The sequence below is a fragment of the Pseudopodoces humilis genome, chromosome 18 (assembly GCF_049639895.1).
Source record: "Pseudopodoces humilis isolate 2021_Gansu_Grassland_sample_001 chromosome 18, ASM4963989v1, whole genome shotgun sequence".
NCBI lineage: Eukaryota > Metazoa > Chordata > Aves > Passeriformes > Paridae > Pseudopodoces > Pseudopodoces humilis.
In genome coordinates, this window is record NC_142217.1 from 17,491,653 (window position 1) to 17,512,919 (window position 21,267).

At 59.6% G+C, this 21,267-nt stretch overlaps 4 protein-coding genes across 16 annotated transcripts in view; 1 reads left to right on the top strand and 3 right to left on the bottom strand.

Moving 5' to 3' along the window:
* Positions 1–1,246, top strand: part of TNRC6A (trinucleotide repeat containing adaptor 6A) — a 44,356-nt gene extending 43,110 nt beyond the window's left edge. For all 10 annotated transcript variants that reach the window (XM_014252623.2, XM_088064368.1, XM_088064371.1 and 7 more), the window contains one exon: positions 1–1,246. This exon is cut by the window's left edge and continues 1,477 nt beyond it. The gene's annotated coding sequence lies outside the window, so the exon portion shown is untranslated.
* On the bottom strand, positions 1,213–8,582 carry LOC106628178 (uncharacterized). The gene is made up of 12 exons (XM_088063818.1): positions 8,490–8,582; positions 8,355–8,445; positions 6,563–6,682; positions 4,703–6,433; positions 4,452–4,564; positions 4,308–4,366; positions 4,042–4,199; positions 3,790–3,952; positions 3,528–3,719; positions 2,219–2,434; positions 1,506–1,659; positions 1,213–1,348 (listed from the first exon to the last, which is right to left on the bottom strand). Exons 1-12 carry the CDS (start codon positions 8,580–8,582, stop codon positions 1,274–1,276), a joined length of 3,165 nt encoding a protein of 1,054 aa, XP_087919944.1. The 3' UTR covers positions 1,213–1,273.
* Positions 8,583–8,782: 200 nt separating this feature from the next.
* Positions 8,783–12,398, bottom strand: NDUFAB1 (NADH:ubiquinone oxidoreductase subunit AB1). The gene is made up of 5 exons (XM_005523105.2): positions 12,387–12,398; positions 11,253–11,684; positions 11,056–11,143; positions 9,619–9,725; positions 8,783–8,953 (listed from the first exon to the last, which is right to left on the bottom strand). Exons 1-4 carry the CDS (start codon positions 12,396–12,398, stop codon positions 9,634–9,636), a joined length of 624 nt encoding a protein of 207 aa, XP_005523162.2. The 3' UTR covers positions 8,783–8,953; positions 9,619–9,633.
* Positions 12,399–12,452: 54 nt separating this feature from the next.
* On the bottom strand, positions 12,453–21,261 carry PALB2 (partner and localizer of BRCA2). Of its 4 annotated transcripts, none has more exons than XM_014252424.2 (14): positions 21,199–21,261; positions 21,042–21,101; positions 20,890–20,947; positions 20,388–20,411; positions 18,427–20,280; positions 16,965–17,764; positions 16,650–16,733; positions 16,366–16,527; positions 15,896–15,981; positions 15,473–15,634; positions 15,210–15,326; positions 14,807–14,894; positions 13,664–13,812; positions 12,453–12,796 (listed from the first exon to the last, which is right to left on the bottom strand). In XM_014252424.2, exons 1-14 carry the CDS (start codon positions 21,247–21,249, stop codon positions 12,565–12,567), a joined length of 3,927 nt encoding a protein of 1,308 aa, XP_014107899.2. In that variant the 5' UTR covers positions 21,250–21,261; the 3' UTR covers positions 12,453–12,564. The 4 variants fall into 4 exon arrangements, with proteins under 4 accessions (XP_014107899.2, XP_087920448.1, XP_087920450.1 ...); XM_088064322.1 differs by having other exon boundaries at positions 20,860–20,947; XM_088064324.1 differs by lacking the exon at positions 20,388–20,411.
* Positions 21,262–21,267: the final 6 nt, after the last annotated feature.

Sequence of the window (21,267 nt, forward strand, 5' to 3'; positions counted from 1 at the left end):
ATCCGTAGTTATCCGAGTTTTTGTAATCCCATCGAGTGGCTGTTCCTGCTCTGTGACTGTGTTACCGTGGGGCCGTGTCCCCAAGCCGACCTGAGTAACTATGCATCCTGTAACCACGGGCTGGGCTTACAGATCGTGTGTGTACCGAGTTTTAATGTTGAAAAAGTTCTCGCAAGTACTTTCTCGCAAAAGTGAACGAGTTACATCCTCTTGCCACAAAAGGTATTATTGAATGCTTGTTTAGTCCAGAATTCCAGACTAGGCAAGGGTAAAAATTTTAACAGTGCAGAAATCGCCATCATTTCATTGCCTTGATTCTAATGTTTGTGTCCGAAGATGCAAAAGAAGTCAGTGGCTTTTAACTGTTTACAAATAGAATGTGATTGTAAAATGTACAGTTTGGTTGTGTTTGAATTATGAAGTTTCTCCAGATATTAATAAATCATGATGTTTTTGGCTGCTCAGCATATAACTGTCTATTTTTTGTGACTTTATTTGTAGGCTGTTTTCTATACGATGAGAATATCGACCGATCCGATAGCTCTGTATTCCCATAGGCTGAGTTTTCTTTTAGCAAACTGATTTTTTTATGAAGAGATCTGCATTTTATTCTAGCAAAAATCTCCCTCAACGTGCCCCCTCTGAGACTATGAGAGTCTAAGTGTAGAACTGCAGCTTGCTTTTCCTTTTCTATCCGAGCACCTTTGGGACCCCGTTGCCCTCTCCCTCCGTACAGCGCCCCATTTCCAGCCCCCACCATTTGTGCCCAGCTCGATGCTCCAGAGGACACGTGCGAATAAGGAGAGCATTTTGGAAAATAAACTTTAATGCTTACAACATCCTGGTGTTTATACCTCATTGACATGAATCGTGATGAACGACGCAGCAGCGCTTTCGTGTGTCTCCCCGCGGCGTGGCTGAGCTCGTCCTGCCGTGGGGCAGCGCCGGCGCGGCCCGAGGAGCCGCCAGCCTTTCTGCCCAGACTGCCCCTGTAAGTCCTGACCTGGTGGATGCCAGCACTGTGTGTCCTGACACCTCTCTGTATCTGCCTGCTCTGGAGTCCACAGTCCCAGCCAGAGCGTGCGAGGCCCGGACAGGAACCGGGGCAGGGGCTCGCCGGGCCCCCGCCCCGCTGGGACTGACATCACTGACATCACACCCGTGTTGATTGTATCGTCCAAGTGTGTGGAATTCCTTCACTGAGCTCGTTACGTGGAAATAAAATGTGGTTGGTTTTAAAGCTGAACCTCGTTGCTGTCCGTTGTCCGTGGCCTCAGGCCGTCCAGCTCCGCTCCAGGGTGCCCAGCTCCAGCCCCTCGCAGAACGACTGCGGCCAGCGGGCCTTGCGCTGCACAGAGCGAATTTGTGCCCTCGGGGAGCTGCTGTCCCCAGCCAGGGACGGCTCCCAGCGCTTCCCTGCAGTCACCCTGCCGGGATGGGGTGCACAGGGCGCAGCCCAGGGCACCTGCACCCCCTGCCAGCCCTTCCCCGAGCCCCTGGCTCACCGGTCGCTGCCTGGAGAGCTGGTGGAGGAGAGGGAAGGGAGCCCACTGGATGGGCTCCATGGGCCAGCTCGACACGGAGATGTCACTGGCTTTCCCCGAGTCCACCATAGGGTCATTCATGCTGCTGGAGCTGGTGTCCCAGTCGTAATGGAAACTGGGAAAAGAATCCACGGGCAGTCAAGAGAAGGGGGTAGGAGTCAGGCTGGTGCAGGAGAGGAACCCTATGCTGTGCCCCGGGGATGATGAAGTTGGGACGGTGCCAAGCTCAGGCCCCGGAGCTGAGGGAGCCCCCCGGAGCTGTGGCTTTGCTCCTGACCCTCCCACGGCTGGGGGTGTTCCTGCCTGTCCTGCCCTTTGCCAGTAAAGCTGGAAACTTCCAGGGCTTTTTCCATGGACACCCCTGGAAGCTGATCTGATTTTCCCATGAGCACACAGAGCCACCCTTTCCTGCAGATGAGAACTCTCCTCCCTTACAGCAGTGCCAGCTCCTCCCGTGGGAGAAAATAAAATAAACTAGGTGCTGCTCCAAGGGCTGGGGGGCTGTCAGGGCTCCCAGCACTGTCCGTGGTGGAGCAGACACAGGCTGGGCAGGGCTGCAAACACGGTTCCAGGGCTCCGTGTGCCCCAAAGCCCTCCCTGCCCAGAGTCACCAGAGCCCCCCGAGCAAGCCCCGGGCCCGGCCCTGCTCCACGGGCTGGGAAGAGGGTCCCTACCTGGGCTGGCACTGCGGGTGGGCGCAGGGCGCCGGGCCCCGCTTGGCACCGTTGGTGACAGCCGAGTCCCCCTGGCAGCCGCTGTCCAGGACCCGGAGCTGCAGCAGCTCCTCCGAGTTGCTGAAGGCCGGGTTGTCCAGCGAGCTGGCCGAGGGCAGCCCCGAGCCAGACCAGTACTGGGCAGAGACATCGTCCAGGCGGCAGAAACGGCGATAGCTGCGGGCAGGACGGGCACGTGCTCAGGTGTGAGGCACACACAGGTACACACAGGTACAGGTACACAGGTACACACACAGGTACACACACACAGGTACACACACACAGGTACAGGTACACAGGTACACACACAGGTACAGATACACACAGATACACACAGGTACACACACACACAGATACACACAGGTACACACACAGGTACACACAGGTACAGGTACACAGGTACACACACAGGTACAGGTACACACAGATACACACAGGTACACACACAGGTACACACATGGGTACAGGTACACACAGGTACACACACAGGTACAGGTACACAGGTACACACAGATACACACAGGTACACACACAGGTACACACATGGGTACAGGTACACACAGGTACACACACAGGTACAGGTACACACAGATACACACAGGTACACACACAGGTACAGGTACACACAGATACACACAGGTACACACACAGGTACAGGTACACACAGGTACACACACACAGGTACACACACAGGTACAGGTACACACAGGCACACACAGGTACACAGGTACACACACAGGTACACAGGTACACACACAGGTACACACACACAGGTACACACACAGGTACAGGTACACAGGCACACACACAGGTACCCACACACAGGCACACACACAGATACACATGCTCATCAGCACATGTCACACATCTGCACAGCAGCACAGCCCTTCAGTGGCACACAGCCCCAGTCCCCAGCAGGCCTTTCTGGCTGCACCCCACGTCCCGTGCCCGGGAGCATCCCCTGGCACCCCGCACATACCCGGGGGGCCGGGGGGCACTGCCGTGGCTCTGGGAGCAGCCGCTCCTGGGCCCCGCAGCTCAGCCCCAGCCCCGCACATCCCAATGCCGCTATCCCAGCGGTGTTTTCCTCTGCAGAGCTCAGCCCCAGCCCCGCACATCCCACCGCCGCTATCCCAGCGGTGTTTTCCTCTGCAGAGCTCGGCCCCAGCCCAGCGGCCCCACCATGGCTTTCCCTGCTGCCCCTCGCCCCCAGCAGAGGCAGGAGTCCCCACAGCCCCCAGGCCGGGCCCCCAGGGCTCCGTGCTCCCACCTGCTGCGGCTCTGCTCGGCCCTGGCCTCCAGCAGCAGCGCCTTGAAGCGGCGGACGGCGAGGACGGCGAGGACGGCGCCCAGGAGGAGGATGCTGAGCAGGACCCCGGCCGCCGTGCCCAGCAGGCCCTGCTGTGTCACCCGGTAGTCACAGCGCAGCCCCACGAACCAGAAATCGCTGCCCACGGGGCACCTGCACCGAGGGGTCCATCAGCGCCAGGGGGACGGTGCCCGGCAGCCCGGGCTGTCCCCGGGGCACTCACCGGCAGCGGGGCTGCTGGTCCCGGCCGTGGGAGCAGATGCCGTGGTTCTTGCAGTAGTCGCGGTGGCAGAGGGAGGTGCAGGTCGCGTTCCCGTCCGCCCTGGCCACGCAGGCGAAGCCGGCCGGGCAGGCGAGGAGCAGAGCGCAGGGGTCCAGTGGCCGCGCTGCAGGGACGGGGCCCGGCCGTGTCACCCCTCCCTGCCGAGCGTGTCCCCACCCTGTCCCCGGCCCCGCGGGACGGCCCCGCACTCACCCAGAGCCTCGTGGCGCAGGATGGGGGCCGTGCCCACCGCCAGCCCCGGCCGGGCACCGGCAGAGCCCAGCGCGGCCCCGAGGAGCCGGTCCAGCCCCCGCAGCTGCAGCTGCTCCGCCGCGAAGAGCGCATCGTAGCGCAGCACCACGCTGCCCTCCCTGCGGGGACAGCACCGCACCCCGGCACTGCTGCGGCCCCGCAGCGTGGGACAGTCCCCGCAGCCCCGCCGGGAGCGCCACACGCTGCGGGGCTGTGCCACCACTCACCTGATCCCTGTCACCTCCAGCCGCAGGAACCCAGGCACCGACGTGAAGAGGGGAGTGACCTGCACAGGGTGGTGGGAGCTGAGCGCGATGGCCCCGGCCCCGGCCCCGGTCCCGATCCCGGTCCCGGTCCCGGCCCGCACTCACCGTCCGGTTGAAGCTGTGCAGCAGCTCCTGGCGCTCATGGGACCCGGGGTCCTGCAGGGCCGGGACGAACCCCATGTCCAGCACCAGCTCACAGGGGATGCGCAGGAGGGATTCTGCAGGAGGAGATGGGGACCAGCAGGTCATGACCCCACCCCAGGGGCCACCGCCACGACCCCCCATGCTGGTGGCCCCCAGGGCTTCTTCCCCCTCCTGCCGTGTCCCAGCAGAGGATCCCGAAACCTCAGACTCACCTCTCAGGAGTGGGGGCTGATCTTCCACTATGAACACCTGGGGGGCCCTGCCCACCCCAGCCAGTGTCACCTGCGGGGTGTGAGTGTCTGTCATCCCTCTGGGGCTGCTCGATGGCTGGGCCAGGTCTGTGTCCACAGCAGCTGGAGGGGACCCAGGGCCCCCACCATGGGACTCTGTGGGCTGCTGGGGAGGCCCGGGCACCAGAGTGGGCACATGAGTTGGGGACCCCCGTGTCAGCCCCACCACATCCCTCTGCAGTACGGCAGCACGCGGCTCAGCTGTGACCGTCCCCATGTCCCCGAGCACTTCTGGGCTGCTGGCAGTTGTGACGGTGGCAGTGACACCGAAGGTGGTGGTGACGCCAGTAGCCGTGCTCAGTCCCAGGGAAGACGCAGGCTGGGAAGATGCAGGCTGGGACAAAGCTGGCTGCTGGGAAGGCCCAGCTGCTGAGGCGGGGGCCAGGCTGCCCACCCCCAGCTGGGGCCCCCCCAGCGATGGAGAGCTCTCAGCAGGACCCACCCTCGAGCTGGAGTGGGACAACTCTGGGGAGGGGTCTCCCAGGGTGGTGCCCACAGCAGGGCTGAATCCCAGGGCCCCCCAGGCAGTGCCGGGGGAAGGCAGCAGGGTCACTGCAGAGCCACTGCCTGGGACAGGCTGTGGGGATGGGGGGATATGGGAGGATCCAGGACTGGTGTGTGTCACCTGAGCCACAGCTGTGCTGCCAGGGGACAGGGGGACAGGGAGCTGCCCTGGGATGGCTGACGGGCTCAGGGGGATGTGACTGTGCTCAGGGGGAACCTCTCTGTCAGGTGGCCCCAAGACCCCTGTGGTGAGCTCCAGGGCTCCTCTCTGGCCAGGAGATGTCACCCCTGGGGTGCTGGCCATGGTGGTGGGGAGAGGCAGACCTGAGCCCCTGCGTGTGGCAGGCAGCAAGGCTGGGCCTGTCCCCATGGCTGGCCGGCCTGTGCTGGCCAAAGGGCCCCCACCAGGCCCAAGGGACAGTGCAGAGGGGCGAGGGGCAGAGCGGGGACCCTCCTGTGGGTGGGAAGCAAAGCCCTGGCCTCCTGACAGCCCTGGCAGCCCCCAGTGCGTCCCCTGCAGTGTCCTTGTGGGGGTCAGTAGCCTCTGCAGTCCCCCAGCAAAGGGTGATGTCCCTGTCGTCCCTGGTGCTGAGCTGGCAGTGGCCAGCACGGTGCTCGGGCGGGTCCCTGGGCTGCTGTCACCAAGCTGGAGAATGTCATTCTGGCTCTGCACGAGGTCTGTCCCAATGGCCCTCCATCCCCTCGGGGTGCTGCTGGACCTCCACTGTTCCCTGGCAGAACCTGGCACTGTCACAGAGGGTGGTGAATGCGAAAGCGTTCCCTGCGCTGTCGTGGCACCTTCTGCTGTCCCACGTCCTGCAGGGTCAGTGCCCGGGGGGTGCGCGGTTTCAGGACCTGTCTCTGCCTCCCCAGGGGCTGCACTGGTCACCCCCAGAGCGGCAGGGGACGGCAGCTCCCTGCCTGCAGAGACCGCGGGCCCCCGGGGCTGGGGGCTTGTCCCACCCCGCACCGCCGGCCCTGTCCCCTCCCTGCCCAGCCCGGGGGTTCTGGGGCTCTCCTGAGGCCTGGAGCTCTCGGCTGTCCCCGCGGGGGTTCCAGGGAAGGGCAGCAGTTCAGCCTCTGTCCACAGCTGCCCCACGGCCTCTGGTGTGGGCGCCTGGCCGGTGCCGGCTCCGCGCTGCGGGCGATCTGCGGGCAGAGGCAGAGCGGGGACACTGAGCAGCTCCGACCCACGCCGGACCCACGGCAGCCACCGCGGGCCCCACCGCACGTGGCTGGCACTCGGTGCCACCGAGGGCTCAGGAGGGAGGGCTGTACCTGTCCGGCAGCGCTCCCCCGCCGCCGGGCCCAGGTGGGCGCAGGGGTCGGCAGCGCTCAGAGCAGAGCCCGTCCCGCTGCCCAGAGCGGGGCAAAGCCGAGCGCAGCATTCCACGAGCACTGGGAGAGAGGGAAAGGAGCAGCGTGCACCAGTGCTGGGCATCGAGCATCCTGCGCCAGCACCGGGCACCGACCCCGGAGCTACCGCTGAGGGTGGGGGTCTCCTTCTCCCTTCTGTTAACCGTGGGTGGCTGTGCTGAAGGGATGCTCCGGAACAACACAAACCCAGCTGGGGACCACCTGCCCCGGTCCCAAAGAACGGTGCCGAGTCCTGCCCCAGCAGCTCACTCTGTCCGTGCTGGGAGCCCCCGGCTCACCCCGAGCCCGACCACCCTCGGGCACAGCCGCCACTGGCCAGCAGCGGGTCCGCGGGCAGGGCACGACCCCAGCGCCCGAGCAGCGCTCCGGGCAGAGCCTCCGGGGCCCCTGGCGGCTCCTCTCCATCTCCAGGGATAGCGGGCGGTGACTGCCCGAGAGGGGCTGGGACTGCACGGGGCCACCACGAGCCCAGCGGGCCCCGCTGTCCCCAGCGCCACACCGGGGCTCCCGCAGGGGCAGCACCCGCCGCCCTCGAGACCACGGAGTCACCCGGGCTGGTGGCACAGCTTGGCACGGAATGGCCAGAGCTGGGCACGGAATGGCCAGAGCTGGGCACGGAATGGCCACGGCACGCGGCCGGCGTGCCCGCCCCGCTGCCCGCTCGCCCCGGTGCCCCGCGGCCGGGCCCACTCTGGGCAGCTCCCAGCGACACCGAGCAGCAGCCACCGCCCGCAGCCCCAGCGCCATCGGGGACACGGACCCTCCCGGTGCCGGTACCGGCCCCGCCGCCGCCGCAGAGCGCCGGGATGCACCGGCCCTGCCGCCGCCGCCCCCCGAGCGCAGCATCCCCCGCCCAGGGAGCGGCGGGGCCGGGGACCCTTCCCAGCTGTGCCCCCCTCCCCCGCCCCGCCCACCTGCGGCCGCCAGGAGCCGGGGCAGCGGCGGCCGGGCCCGGGGCCGCGGGAGCCGCGGCCGCTCCATGGCGCGGTGCGGGCGGCTCTGCCGGCGGCGGCAGGAAACCCCCGCCCGCTCCCGCTGCGGCGGGGCGGAGGCGCCGGGAACCGCAGCCCCCGGCCCGGGCCCGCCCCACGGCACCAGCACCGGCACCAGCACCGGGCCCGGGGCTCCCCCCCCCCCTCCGGGCCGGGCGGACCGGGGCTCGGCAGCGGGACCCACCCCGGGACACTCGGCTCAGCTCGGGGCCGCCGCCTGCGGGACTCGGGGCACTCACAGCTCCTGCCTGTCCCCCTCCCACCGCTTCATCCCGGGACACTGCTCTGCCCCGGCTGTCCCCACGCTGTGAGCTGTGCCAGGCCAAGGGCTCCCCCAGGACACCGGTGTCAGCTCTGGCTCAGTCCCTCATCTCAGCCCTCAGGGTCACCACACCCAGCAGAACCCAGCGACCACTCCCCACCATCATCTTGTGTCTACACCATGGGGAAACCACCACAGACACAGCAGCCAAACCCAGTGTCCCCAGTTCTGCTCTGCAGCTGCTCAGAAAACGTCTCAGGGCTCAGCCAGGCTGTGGAGCCACAGAGAACTTTCCAAGGGCACAGTGAGTGCAACACTTGTGCCCTGGAGCAGAGGGTCGCTCACTGCTCTGCCAGGGATCTCAGGGAAGTGCAGCTCCTGAGAACACCCCACCACAACACAGCAGCACTGCAGCCTCTGCTCCGTTTTCCATCCTTACCTCCCCCATTGCCAGAGAATCTGTTATCCAGTGACACCTCCTTGGCTCCCAGCCTGGCAGTGCTGCTGTGATATGTCAGTGTTTCTCCACTCTGAGGAAAAAGCTGTGCAGTGCTCAGAAATAACCTGTTCCTGCCTCGTGAGGGTTAAAGCAAGGCTCCCGTGCTGAGATGAACCGGGTGTACAGGAACAGTAACGTGAATTTGCTGTTCAGCAGCAGGAAAATCATCCCCCCTCCCCCTTATTTTCCATCAGGAAAGCAGAAGCCTTTCACACAGAACTTGTTTTCACCAGCAGTGATGAAATAAACAGTTATAAACATGCAGAGCAGAGCCAAATCTCGGGGCAGGGTCCCCAGAGTGTCCTTCACTCCCCAACACCACCACCAGGATCCACCCACTGTGAGAGACAGAACAGCCACCACCAGAATGGTCTTAACTCTTTATTCCTGTTTTTTTCTGTTTTTTAAAGGACAACACATTCAGACAGTTTTAAATACAACATCCACGTGCAGCTTCCCAATGAAGGCCTCAGTGGGACAGCGTGTGCGCTCCCATCCATCCCTGCCGGCACCAGCCCAGTCCTGGTGTGGGACAAGTCCTGGAAAACCAAAATCCACATGTTTTAACATCTCATCAAGCATTCACAGGTACAGCAGTGGGTCAAGACATGCTGAGCGCTGAACACAGGGCACAGAAGGAGCCCCCAGTTCTCCCCAGAGGCCACGGCTCCCACCCCGGCCCTGGGCAGAGATGGGTCGTAGCCCCCCTGCCCCAGGGAGTTGGGGGGAAGCCTGGAGCCACACAGGAACAGGGAAGAATGCGGATCAGTGCTGCAGGCTGGCCTGAGGCCACCTCATTTCCCCTGCAGCCCTCCCCGGTCGCTCCTATAACCCTTTCCTGCCCATTTCCTTCCCGGCTGTGGCGGAGGAAACGGCAGCGGCGGCAGGGGCTGAGGTGCCCCCGCACGCCCTGCACAGGCCCGAGGGGCACAGGGAGATGGGGGCCGTGGCTGAGACCAATTTGCCACCCTCTGCTGCCCCAGGGAGCAGCCAAGTGCTGGATGTGCCAGGCAGGAGGAGAGGCTGAGCCCCACGTCCTCTCTCCAGCTGCAGGTGCCTCAGGAAAACACCCCCCACCCTCAGGAAAACACAGCCCACTCACCCTCCCTGCTGCTGCCAGCTCCCTCCGAGCTGCCTCACATCTCCCTGCTCTGCCCCCAGCCCGGTGTGTGCCCAGGCACCCTCAGAGCACCCCTGAACTCACCTCTGAGGAACTGCTTCACTCATAAATATCCTTCTTATCTGCAATGTAATCTACAATCTCCTGTGGGCACATCAGCTTCTCTGCATCTCCATCAGGAATTTCAAATCCTGCAAGAAAGGGCACCCGCTCAGCCCAAAACCAATGGAAGTGGGAGCTGGGCGAGGCAGGGATGGCTGCTGGCTCAGGGGACAGGCAGACAGCCGGAGCTGACGCTGCATCACTGCACTGCCCAAAGTGACACCACTTCCACACAGGGGACACGGCAGGCACAGCAGGGCCACTGCCCCTTGCGCCTCGTTAAAGCCACCAGTGCCTTCCCAGAGACCCCCAGACCCCGATGTGTGGCAGGGGGACGCTCCTGGACCTCCAGGCAGCACCTGAAGCAAACACCAGGACAGGGCAGTAGGGCTCTTGGTGGTGGAACCCGTCAGAAACAGCTCAGAAATGTCTTTTCTTTTTAGCATTTCCTGGCCACGCTCACAGTTCACTTGGGGATTACAGACACGCTGCCAGAAAAGGCTCTGAGAGTGAAACATCCACCTTGGGCTTAGACAGTGACCAAACCCCAGGGACATCTATGGCCCAAGGTGACATTTAGGTACCTGCTCCAGAATTCATGAGCTTTAGAGGGAAGCGTGAAGAAGTCCAAGGGAAGTAAAAAGAATATAAACCGATAAGGAGAAAGCACCTTTTTTTTTTCTCTAGTACAATTAAGGATGAAAAAAATTCTGGTGAGCAAGAACAACCTGAACTGTCTGGGATTTTTGATCTGCAGTGCCAAGCTCAGCACCCACCGCTCCCCTTCCCCCCTCCTTGGGTGGTGCCCATGGGGGGTGGGAGAGAATTCATCCTTCCAAACGGTCTGAGCTCTGGAGCAGAGGGCCACATTCCCGACTCCCAGGGGTGCTCAGCTCACTGCTGGCTCTGGAGGTTCACCCTGCTCCCAGGGATTTCTCTAGAGGTTCACCCTGCTCCCAGGGATTTCTCTAGAGGTTCACCCTGCTCCCAGGGATTTCTCTGGAGGTTCACCCTGCTCCCGGGATGGTTCTGGACGTTCACCCTGCTCCCAGGGATTTCTCTGGACGTTCACCCTGCTCCCAGGGATTTCTCTGGACGTTCACCCTGCTCCCAGGGATTTCTCTGGACGTTCACCCTGCTCCCGGGGATTTCTCTGGAGATTCACCCTGCTCCCAGGGATTTCTCTGGACGTTCACCCTGCTCCCAGGGATTTCTCTGGAGATTCACCCTGCTCCCGGGATGGTTCTGGACGTTCACCCTGCTCCCGGGGATTTCTCTGGACGTTCACCCTGCTCCCGGGGATTTCTCTGGAGGTTCACCCTGCTCCCGGGCTGGCTCTGTGCGTTTCTCCCTGCCCCACACGGCACAGGCCAGCGCTCCCACGGCCCGGTCCCCCCCGGCAGCCCGTGGCGCCGTTACCGAACTCGTCCTCCATGGCCATGATGATCTCCACTTGGTCCAGACTGTCCAGGCCCAGGTCCTTCATGAAGTGGGACTCGGCTGTGAGCTGGGGGAGGACACGGCGGTCAGCGGGACACGGGCACGGCCGTGCCCGCGCCGGCAGCTCCCGTTCCACCGGAGCCCGCGGCCCTGCCGCCTCCCCCCGTCCCGCTCACCTTCTCGGGGTCGATCTTATCGTAGAGCTTGAGCACGTAGAGCACCCGGTCCTTGATGTCGGCCAAGGTCAGGGGCGGCAGCTCGGAGAAGCCGCGGCAGAGCGGCGCGGCCACGCTGGGCAGCCGGAGCAGCGCGGGCGGCGCGGGGCGGCCCGGCGGGGCGGGCGGCAGGCGGCGGAGCGAGCGGAGCGCGGCGGGGCGGGCGGGCAGCGGCCGCAGGCGGCGGGCGCAGGACGAGAGGCCAGGGCCCGCCACCGTCGCTGTCCCGGCGGGCCCCGCGCGGCGGCACCGCCCGCTGCAGCGCCCTCTGCCGGCCGGCGGCCGCAGCGCCCCGGGCCGCGATCCGGCTGTACCGGGCTGTACCGGGCCGTGATCCGGGCCGTGATCCGGCTGTACCGGGCTGTACCGGGCTGTGATCCAGGCTGTACCGGGCTGTGATCCGGGCCGTGATCCGGGCTGTGATCCGGCTGTACCGGGCTGTACCGGGCTGTGATCCGGGCTGTGATCCAGGCTGTGATCCGGGCTGTACCGGGCTGTGATCCGGGCTGTACCGGGCTGTGATCCGGGCTGTGATCCGGGCTGTGATCCGGGCTGTGATCCCGGCTGTACCGGGCTGTGATCCGGGCTGTGATCCCGGCTGTACCGGGCTGTGATCCCGGCTGTGATCCGGGCTGTACCGGGCTGTGATCCCGGTCCGGGAACACCTCAGTGCGGGAGACTCCAGCCCCTCTCTGGTGTCTGTTCTAGGGCTCCGTCACTGCACAGAAGTTCTGCCTCATGTCCAGGTGGAATTTCCCATGCCCGCAGCCTCGTCTATTGCTCAGCACCACCGAGAAGAGCCCAATCCATCTCCTTGGATATCCCTTTAGATATTTATACACTTTGGAAGGCCCTCTCAGGTGTGTCTCCTCTTGAGGCTGAACAGCCCCAGCTCCCTCAGCCATTCCTCATCAGGGAGATGCTCCAGTCCCTTCATCATTTTCACAGCCTCTGCTGGAGCTCTGGGAGCTCCCTGTCCCTCCTGTCCAGAGGAGAGCCCAGAGCTGGACACAGCACTCCAGATACGCCTTACAGGGCTGAGCAGAGGGGAAGGATCCCCTCCATGAACTGCTGGAAATGCTCTTGCTGCTGCACCCTGGACACCATGGTCCTCCTTGGCCCCCGGCACACACTGCTGGTCAGGGACAGCCAGGTGTCCATGAGAGCCCCCAGGTCCTCCCCCGCAGCCGCCCCGTACAGCAGCGACAGGACGCGGGCTCGTTCCAAAGGCAGCACGTTTAATGGCACCGCACACACCCACGCTCAGGCTCCGTCAGGCGGCTCCGGGCTCGGGGGGCCGGTACCGGTACAGGTGCACGGTCCCGGTGCGGCTCCCGGCCAGCAGCCCGGCCCCGCCGGCGGCCCAGCGAGCCAGCGCCCAGCGCCCCGCAAGGCCCGCGGGCAGCACCGCCGTGCACCGGCCCCGCAGCAGGTCCCACACGGCCACGGCACCCGACGTCAGCACGGCGGCTCCCGCGGTGTCCCACACGTCACCCTCCAGGTACCTGCGGGGACACGGGGGTCGGCAGGTGGCAGGGGATGTGCAAAAGCAGCCTGGCAGCGTCTGCTCAATTAGCTCAGGGCTCAGTTAAAGATTAATAGTGACTGCAGGCAGGCTACAGTCCAGACTCTTCCTCCAGTGCAACTGGGAAGGGAGGAGGCCAAGGAAATCCTCCTGGAGACTCAGAACATACTTGAAAAAGGTGTACTCTTTAAAAAGTGGTACTCTTAAAAAAAAACCCTGCAAGTGTTCAAGACCAGGCTGGACAGGGCTTGGAACAACCTGGTCTAGTGGAAGGTGTCCCTGCCTGGGGCAGGGGGTGGGACTGGATGGTCTTTAAGGTCCCTTCCAACCCAATCCATGCTGTGATTCCATGACTGTTCAGTAGCCAAGACCTTGGTCCACCACTATTCCCACACATCCATCACATTTCCTGTGTAAGGACACTGCAAGGCTGACCCTGGAGATGCCCCAAAATGCAGGACACAGGAAGGAAAAGGCCGTGTGCCTGCAGCCAGCTGCCCCACACAGACCTGGCGGTGTGGAATGCTGCAGGCACGGCGGTTCAGCCCAGGAACCCAGGGACACAGCCCCAGTCCCTGGGGGACAAAGCCAGAGGCCCACGCCCAGCCCGGTGTCCCCGCGGTGACGGTGACAGGGCGAGGGGTCAGCGCACAGCCTGCTGTGGGAAGCGGGCAGGAAGCAGCCCCCGGCCCCAGCCAGCGCACCGGACACGCGGCAGCGCCGGCTGCAGCCCCTTATCACCGGGGAGACGGCGACTGGATCCCTGCCAGAGCCACCCCGCTGCTCAGGGGCTCTCCCAAAGCCCCCGGAGGAGCCAGCCCAGCCCAGCCCAGCCCCAGGGACTCACCTGCCTGCACGGCCCGGGGGGAGGCACGAGAACATCAGCCCCGCGCTCCGGCCCGTGCGGGGGTTGAAGGCCACCAAACGGAACGCTGGGCTTCCACAGGACTCGCTCTCTTTGGCATGAGGGTGGCTCAAAACAACAAACAGAAGGCCCTGATACAGAAGGAAAATATATCACTAAAAACAACAGCAGGAGGGAAAAAACCAAAATAATTTTCCAAAAATTAACTGCTACACTCTCTCTAATCACAGCCCCATGAACAGTGATGCATTATTTTTACTGAAGAAAACAGAAATGGTTTACTTTCCTTATCAAATTAGATAAAAGCAAAAGCAGTTGCTGGCTGATAAGGGCTGATGCAACACAGCCGAGTGACAGCTCAGTGACCCGAGGGATTTATGAATTTCTGTTCCTGTTTCAAAAAGCTAAACCTGCCATAGGATGAGGTGACACTTCAAAACACAAAAGAAGTAAAATTTCTGGGTCACATTTTAATCCCCACAAGCTTAAAATGTAACAAGAATTCCATGGAAAGCAGCACAACTGAAAACAGTAGCTCCCAGAACAGCCACATACCAGTATGAAATATCCTGGGATGGATAATCTGAGGAAGACTCCAGAGAGTCTGACTCAAGGCACCATTATTGGACAAGACATTATTGTCCCAAAAGGTTACATGCTCACTGAAAACAATCAAATCCTTGATAAACCACAAAAATCCACTGGGAATCACAGCACAGGTAGAAGCAAGTGGGGAAGGATGATTAGTGTGAATGTTGGTTTTACACAGCTCATTCCCTTGGGCACATATGTCCAGAGGAACCATTTCCATCAGGTTTCTAATGCTGGCAGCACCCACGTGTGACATGGAAGAGACTCACCAGGCACCAGGCCTGGGCAGCAGCACTTCTGCTTCCCACACACAGCATGCTGCAGCTTTGGAATGCACCAGGATGCATTGCTCCCGCTTTATTAGCACTCTGCAGAAAGGCAGGAGTTGAAGCAACCAGTGTGGGTTATTTATTTCTCCTGGTAACCTGTTTACCCTTCAATTATCTGCAGTGTATTCTCCAGAAACTTCAATCCTTTATATCCCCATCCCAGTGCGTGCAGCCCAAGCAGGAACTGTGGATTTTGTGTACGTACAGAGTCAGAATACGCTCGATGGCAGATGGAAGCTGGGTAGGAATAACCAACGTGCATCTTCCTCAGGAGCTGACCTGTTTTCAGATTCCTGCAGTTGGTGAAAACACAAATTGTGACGCATTTCTAATCAGTTACACCCCTATGCAGGACGGACATGGGTTTGGTTCCACATGAAGCAAACCGAGCCAACAGACAGGAAGGGTGTAGTGAGGATGATACAAAAGCAATGGAATTACAGCAGCACAGCCCATTCCCTGGCTGTGTGACTGTGGTGCCACACTGCAGGCCCTCTGACAATCACCATTTCACTGTGGGTCAGCAGCCAGCCAGCACCCCTGTACAACCCTGCAGCTGCTGAAACTGCCCCAAATCCCTGAATTTGTGTGGCAGAGGAAACACTCACCAAACCACAACGCTGTTCCCTGCAGTGGTGCCCACCAAGGCCTCTCTCATCCCTTCCACTTCAGCAAAGGCTGTAACAGTTTCATCAGGGGCCATCAGAGTCTGCCTGTCCTTGCTCCTAAAGGGAGACCAGCACAGAGAAGAGCAGGTAAAACAAAAAGTTCTGCAAGAGGAACATGACACTGTTCTACATCTGACATGTTTCCTCACTTTTATCACACCCACCACACGGAGAGCACTCCAAAGCAGCACCTCCAGACTCACCCCCCTGTCTCTGAGAGAAAAACCATCTCCAGCTGCTGCTCCTGCATGGTCCTGCTGCTGCTCACCAGCCTCTGGTCCTTTAGCCCAACAACTGCTTTTATGTTCCCAGTTTTCACTAGGGAGTGCTTGAATGAGTCAGTCTCAGAAGAATAAAGTAAGAGCCTAAATCAAGAGACAAGCACACCATGACAGGAGGAAGCCATGCAGTAGCATACACAGATCAGCCTGTGTTCAGTCTGCCACTCTGAGGTGGATAAACAGGTCTTTATAGTTGGTTTTTAGAAATCCCTTCCATATTTTCCAACTGTTAAAACAACTGAGAAAGTGCCACATTAGTAAAAAGATAATTTCAAACACTTCTCATAAGGACTTGAGCTGCAACTACTCAGGGTGTAAAGCACTAGTAAGAAATAAATACAAAACCTTATTTCTCCAATCTCCAGCTCTCCCAGCGCTACACATACAAGGTTACAGGTGTCTGGCAGAGGAACAATCTGGATTACAGGAATCTGGGACAAGAAATCAAGAATTCAGTGTCACCCACAGTATCCTTTTGACTTTGCTCTCATTTTCTAGAATGTTTCAAGTAAAATGATGTGGAGCAGAATTGATTTTCAGACCCTTCTCAAGAAGCACACTTAAATGAACAGCTGAACTCTCTGCTGACTGTTGCCTAATTAAACAATCCGTGTTGATGCAAGAGACAAAACGTCTCTCCAGGGACTGTAAGGGAAAAAGCACAAGTGAAGTGCAGCTGCCATTCTGCGCATGGGGTATTAAATTCCAGTAGGTAACACGTAACCATACAAGCTACAAGCTCCTTGTAACTTGGGAACTAACACGTGGGGCAAGAAAAGTGCTCTTAATTCTAGGAATAAGGAGTGTGCTCATACCTCTCTGAGGTGCCAGGTGTAGACCTTTCCCCAGCAGTCGGGTGCCAGGGGCTCCCAGAGGGCCACGGCGCTCTCGGAGGCAGTGACCACTCGCAGCTCCCTGCGGCCAGCTGCTGCCCACCACACCGTGCTCACATCCACGGCACACGAGCACGAGGAATCCTGCCCAACACAAACCACTGCTGCTTTTCCTCTGATAGACAACATTACCTGATGCACTTCTGTTAAACTCGGTCTTGTAGAGCTGAGGCTGCCACGGTAACAATTCCCTGCTGTTCTCTCACCTTCAGCTCTGACACAAACTGCAAGCTCTCTTCTCTGGGGCCATCCAGCAGCACTGGAGTCAACTGTTCTGCTACATCTTTTTTCTGCATGAATGAAGGAAAGAATGAGGATAATTCAACTTTGAAATGATATTCAGCACTCGCAAGAATGAGGAAAATTGTTGCATATTCTCTGTCACTCATGCAGATACTGCACGCCACTGCTATGATCCATGCAAAGAGAACTCTTCCCTGAAGTCATACAGGACTCTGGAAAAAGGATTTGCCCACAAAACCACTGGCTTAGTACCCTTCACAAAGATCTCAGCTTGTTACCTGTTCAGGTGAAGCTTTGCAGGATTCCTGCTCTTTGTTCTCTGACTGCTGATGCTTCTCCAAGGACACAGTCTCATCAGATTTATTCTCAGGACCACTTTCAGCTGCTGAAGGAACTGTTGTACCTTGCTCCTCCTGGCTTCTGGCAGCCCCTGCAGCACAGCTGTCGGGGTGCAGTGGCACAGCAGGGTCTCTGTGTGCCACATCACCCAGGACCAGGGCAGCTGCCCCTCTGGGGGAAGATGGGGTTGCTGGCAAGGCAGGTACAGATGTGTCAGGGAAGACCTCACTGTGCACTGAAGGTAAAACATCTGGGGTTGCACCCACAGCAGGAAAAACAGACGAGGAAATCTGAGACTCAGGGTGAGCGGGAGCCTCAGATAAGACAGTCCCCATGGGAGTAAATAGCAATTCATGGGTGGAAAGCTCCTTCTTGGAAGTCAGGCTTTCCATGCAAGGGAGTTCAGGCAATCCAAGTTTGGAAGGCAAAATCAAATTACTTCTGAGACTTTTTTCTTTTGGCTTTGTTTGTGCATCCGGTGTGTCCTCCGGAGCCACACCATCCCCAGACACAAAATCCTCCAAGTCATTCACAGGGCAAGATTTCAATTTCTCTAGTTTCAGCACTCCAAATTCCTCATTTGGTAGGTGGAAGTCCCTGATGCCCAGCTTAGGGATCAGCCACTGGAGGCTGCGGAAGGAGAAGAGGGAGCCACAAGTGCTGGGGTCGAGAGCAGGGAGCCCGAGGGCAGCAGGACCCTGTGAACCCACGGGACAGCTGCGTCCTCTGCTGCTGCCATCTAAACACAAGAACACAAGACAGAACATCACATCATAAAACAACCAGCAACTTGCCTTTTCAAAATCTCTCATGAAGGGTGTCTTTTAAAAAAAAATCAAAACACCATATTCATCTTAACACAGGGAAGTGGCACTTTTCTGGAAAGACACTACACTCTGCAGTTTCTCTGTATCTTTGGATCAAGCCTTCGGCTCAAAGACCACCACCAAAGCCTGACAGATATGCTTGAGTGCCCAGCCAATTTGGTTTATTGGTTTTCTCCCAACACTTTCTCTTTTCACAGTATTCACAGACCCTCAGAAAGGAGAAAATAATCATTAGCATGCAGACACAGCTGGAGGAAAAGACGAACATCCATTTGCTGGCAAACCAGCCCTAGTGTTCACAACCTTCACTCCAACAGCAAGGGCAGCTCAGTAAGCTCCCAGCCCTGCTCCTCCTCTGTTCATTACCTGCAGAAGTTTCTGCAATTGTTCAAGGAACATGGGCAATGATCTATTTTAAAAAAATAAATCTAATTTTTAAAAGAATAATAGTTAACCCCTATTGTATTTTCTTGCATAAACATGGCAGGGTGTGAACAGCAGGGCCTGCACTCACAGGGATGTTCCCTGCCTTGGGGAATGGGGCATTTTGGGGAGTTTATATGTGAGGAAGTACCTGCTGAGCCTGTCTGGGCCCCGTGTCTCGCAGAGCAGCGCAGGGAGCGGCGCACAGGGACACTGACCCCGGCGTCACCGGCTCCTCGCTGCCTCGTCACACGCTGCCCTGGATGTTTATCTCCCTGACACACAGGAGCACTGGCTTCCACATCTCCCACAGGGCTGGCCAAAGTGTCACTCCCTGGGCTCAGGGAATTGCTGCTGTGGTGGGGATTTTGGACCCGCTCTAACAAAGCCTTATGGCATCTGCCCGGCGCTTGGCTCCTGCCCGCAGGAGGATCAGGACCCGCTGGCTGTGTAGCTCCAGTCACTCCTGTCCCTGCAGACCCCAGTGCTGCAGCACCAGGCAATCTCCTCTCATCTGAGGATGACCTTTCAAGGTTAGCATCACAGTTTTCCTTTTCACTCTGGTTCTCATTTGAGAGCGGAGCACTGCTCTCGCTGGCCACTGTGGGATCCTGACTCTCTATAAGCTCCTGTGACACTGGATGCATGGGGGCTTTGCAGGCAGACTTTCTTCTTCCCTTCTGTTTCCTCTGGGGTTGTCTTTGCTCTTGCCTTGTGCTAGTGATGCTTTTCTGAGAAATGGATTCAAGAGAAGTGCTGCTGCTGCTGCTGGACGCAGGAAGAGATTTCTGAGAACTACTTGAGATTGCTTGATTGTTTTCTGCCCCTAGAAAAGGGAAGGGCACAACCCCTGGCTCCAAATCATCCTCAGCTCTCTCTTGAGAGGGCTGATTGGGCTTTGCATCTTTCTGCTTGCATTTACTCCGCTGACCTTTCTTGCTCCTGCCCAGCTGGCTGAGGATTACAGCCTCCAGGTCCACCTTCCTCTGGCAATTCGACATGCGGCGCGTTGTCCGGACGTAGTACTCAACAGGGAAGAGCAGCCCTTCAACCACCGTGCAAGAGCTCAGCGTGCCCTCAGGAGCTGCTGCCTTGTCAGGAGGAAGCCTTGACTGAATTTCAAGCTGTTGATTCTCCAAGAATCCTTCAGCATTGTCCAGAGCATTAGCTGCAGGACAGGGATTTAAGGTATTAGTGTCACTTTGATGTCCTTCGTGGTTCTTGCTCTCCTCAGTTATGGTGTTATTTCTGCTGTCAGGCAATATTTCATTTTCTGACATTAAATCCAGGAGCCCATGTAATTCTCCCTGATCTTCACACAAACTCTGAACCTCTGGCTGTTTTATTATACTGGGGGGTTCTTCTCTGCCATCACCTCTGGGGTCAGGTAAAACAGACGCTCCATGCTGTAAACATGGCTCACATCTCTCAGGTGTGGCCACAGCCCTTGAGGACTCAGGCTGCCAGACGTCACTGCTGTCCCTCATGTGGGGATGTGGGGCACGTGGGGATCCAGATGCTGCATCAGGAGTGAAACTGTTTCTTTCTCCCTGCACAAGCACCACCCCAGGTGCTCTTTGAGCAGGTTCCTCAGTGTGCAAGAGGCTGCTGTGCCTGAACACTGGTGACTGAAGCTCCTCTGCACTGGCAATTTGATTTTTCATCATTTCACCAGCACTGATTAGATGCACACCATGCACTGATTCCCCTCCCTTTGATTCCAGAGCCTTCGTCCGTCTCCGCAGCTTCATCATTCCTCGGGAGGTTTGGGGCTTTTTCTCCACAGGGACAGGCCTGGTGATCCCACAGCACAGGTTTTCCTGGCCGGCCTGAAAGCCTTCTGCCCGGGAGCTGTCCTGTGGGCTAACCTCATCACTGGAGAATTCTGGAACATGCTTAACTGTGACAGATGTTGTCTTCTCCGTGTCAGCATCAGAGCAGGTTTTAGTCTCTACCTGAGAGGGCCCACCTCTGTCAGTACTAGGACATGTATTATCTCTAAAACCTGGGGGGAAAAATGTCACACGTGTAAAGTACTCCTAAAGTCCTGTCCAACAAAAACACCACATGGTAAAATTAGGCTTTGTTAGCAGGGAAAGATGGGGATCTTACAGTCAGGGTCAGAGTGCTGCAGACCTGGTGAGGAGGGAAGCAGAGCAGACATTACTGCAGAGCACAGCTCAGCCCAGGGCAAGTGTGGGGTGTGGGGGCAGCACATGTGGCCTCAGCGGCCGAGGGGACAGCGGGGCCCAGAGTGAGGGTCAGCACAGCCAGGTGTATCCTCGGCAGATCCCTCCGTGGGGACACTCAGGGGCAACAGCGGCCACTGCATCCCCAGTGCTCCCACCGCCCTGTCCTGGGGAGCTGCCTGCGGCTCCCACCCGGGACATCCCATTCCCTCATCTCCCACCCGGCACATCCCATTCCCTCATCTCCCACCCAGGACATCCCATTCCCCCATCTCCCACCCGGGACATCCCATTCCCCCATCTCCCACCCGGGACATCCCATTCCCCCATCTCCCACCCAGGACATCCCATTCCCTCATCTCCCACCCAGGACATCCCATTCCCTCATCTCCCACCTGGGACATCCCGTTCTCCCCATCTCCCACCTGTGGGGCTCCGCTCCCGCCGGCCGTGGTTCCTGGCTCTCTCGGCTCGCCGCGCCCGCTGTGGACACACAAGACCCCGGCGGGGCTGGGAGCGGCTCGCGGTGCCCCGGTGCCCCCGCCCGGCCCGGCCCGGCCCGGCCCGGCCCGCTCACCCGCAGCCGGATCACGGTCTCGCTGTACTCCCGCCTCAGCAGCGCCAGCTTCTCCCGCAGCTGCAAGAGACACCCGTGGGGCTGGTACCGGGACGGGACCGGGACCGGGATGGGACCGGGACCGACCCCGGAGCCGCCGTCCCGCCCGGCCCCGCACCTTCTCCTTGTCGGCGCCGCTGAGGGCCGCCGCTGCCGGCGGGGCCTCCATGGCAACCGGGGCCGGGCC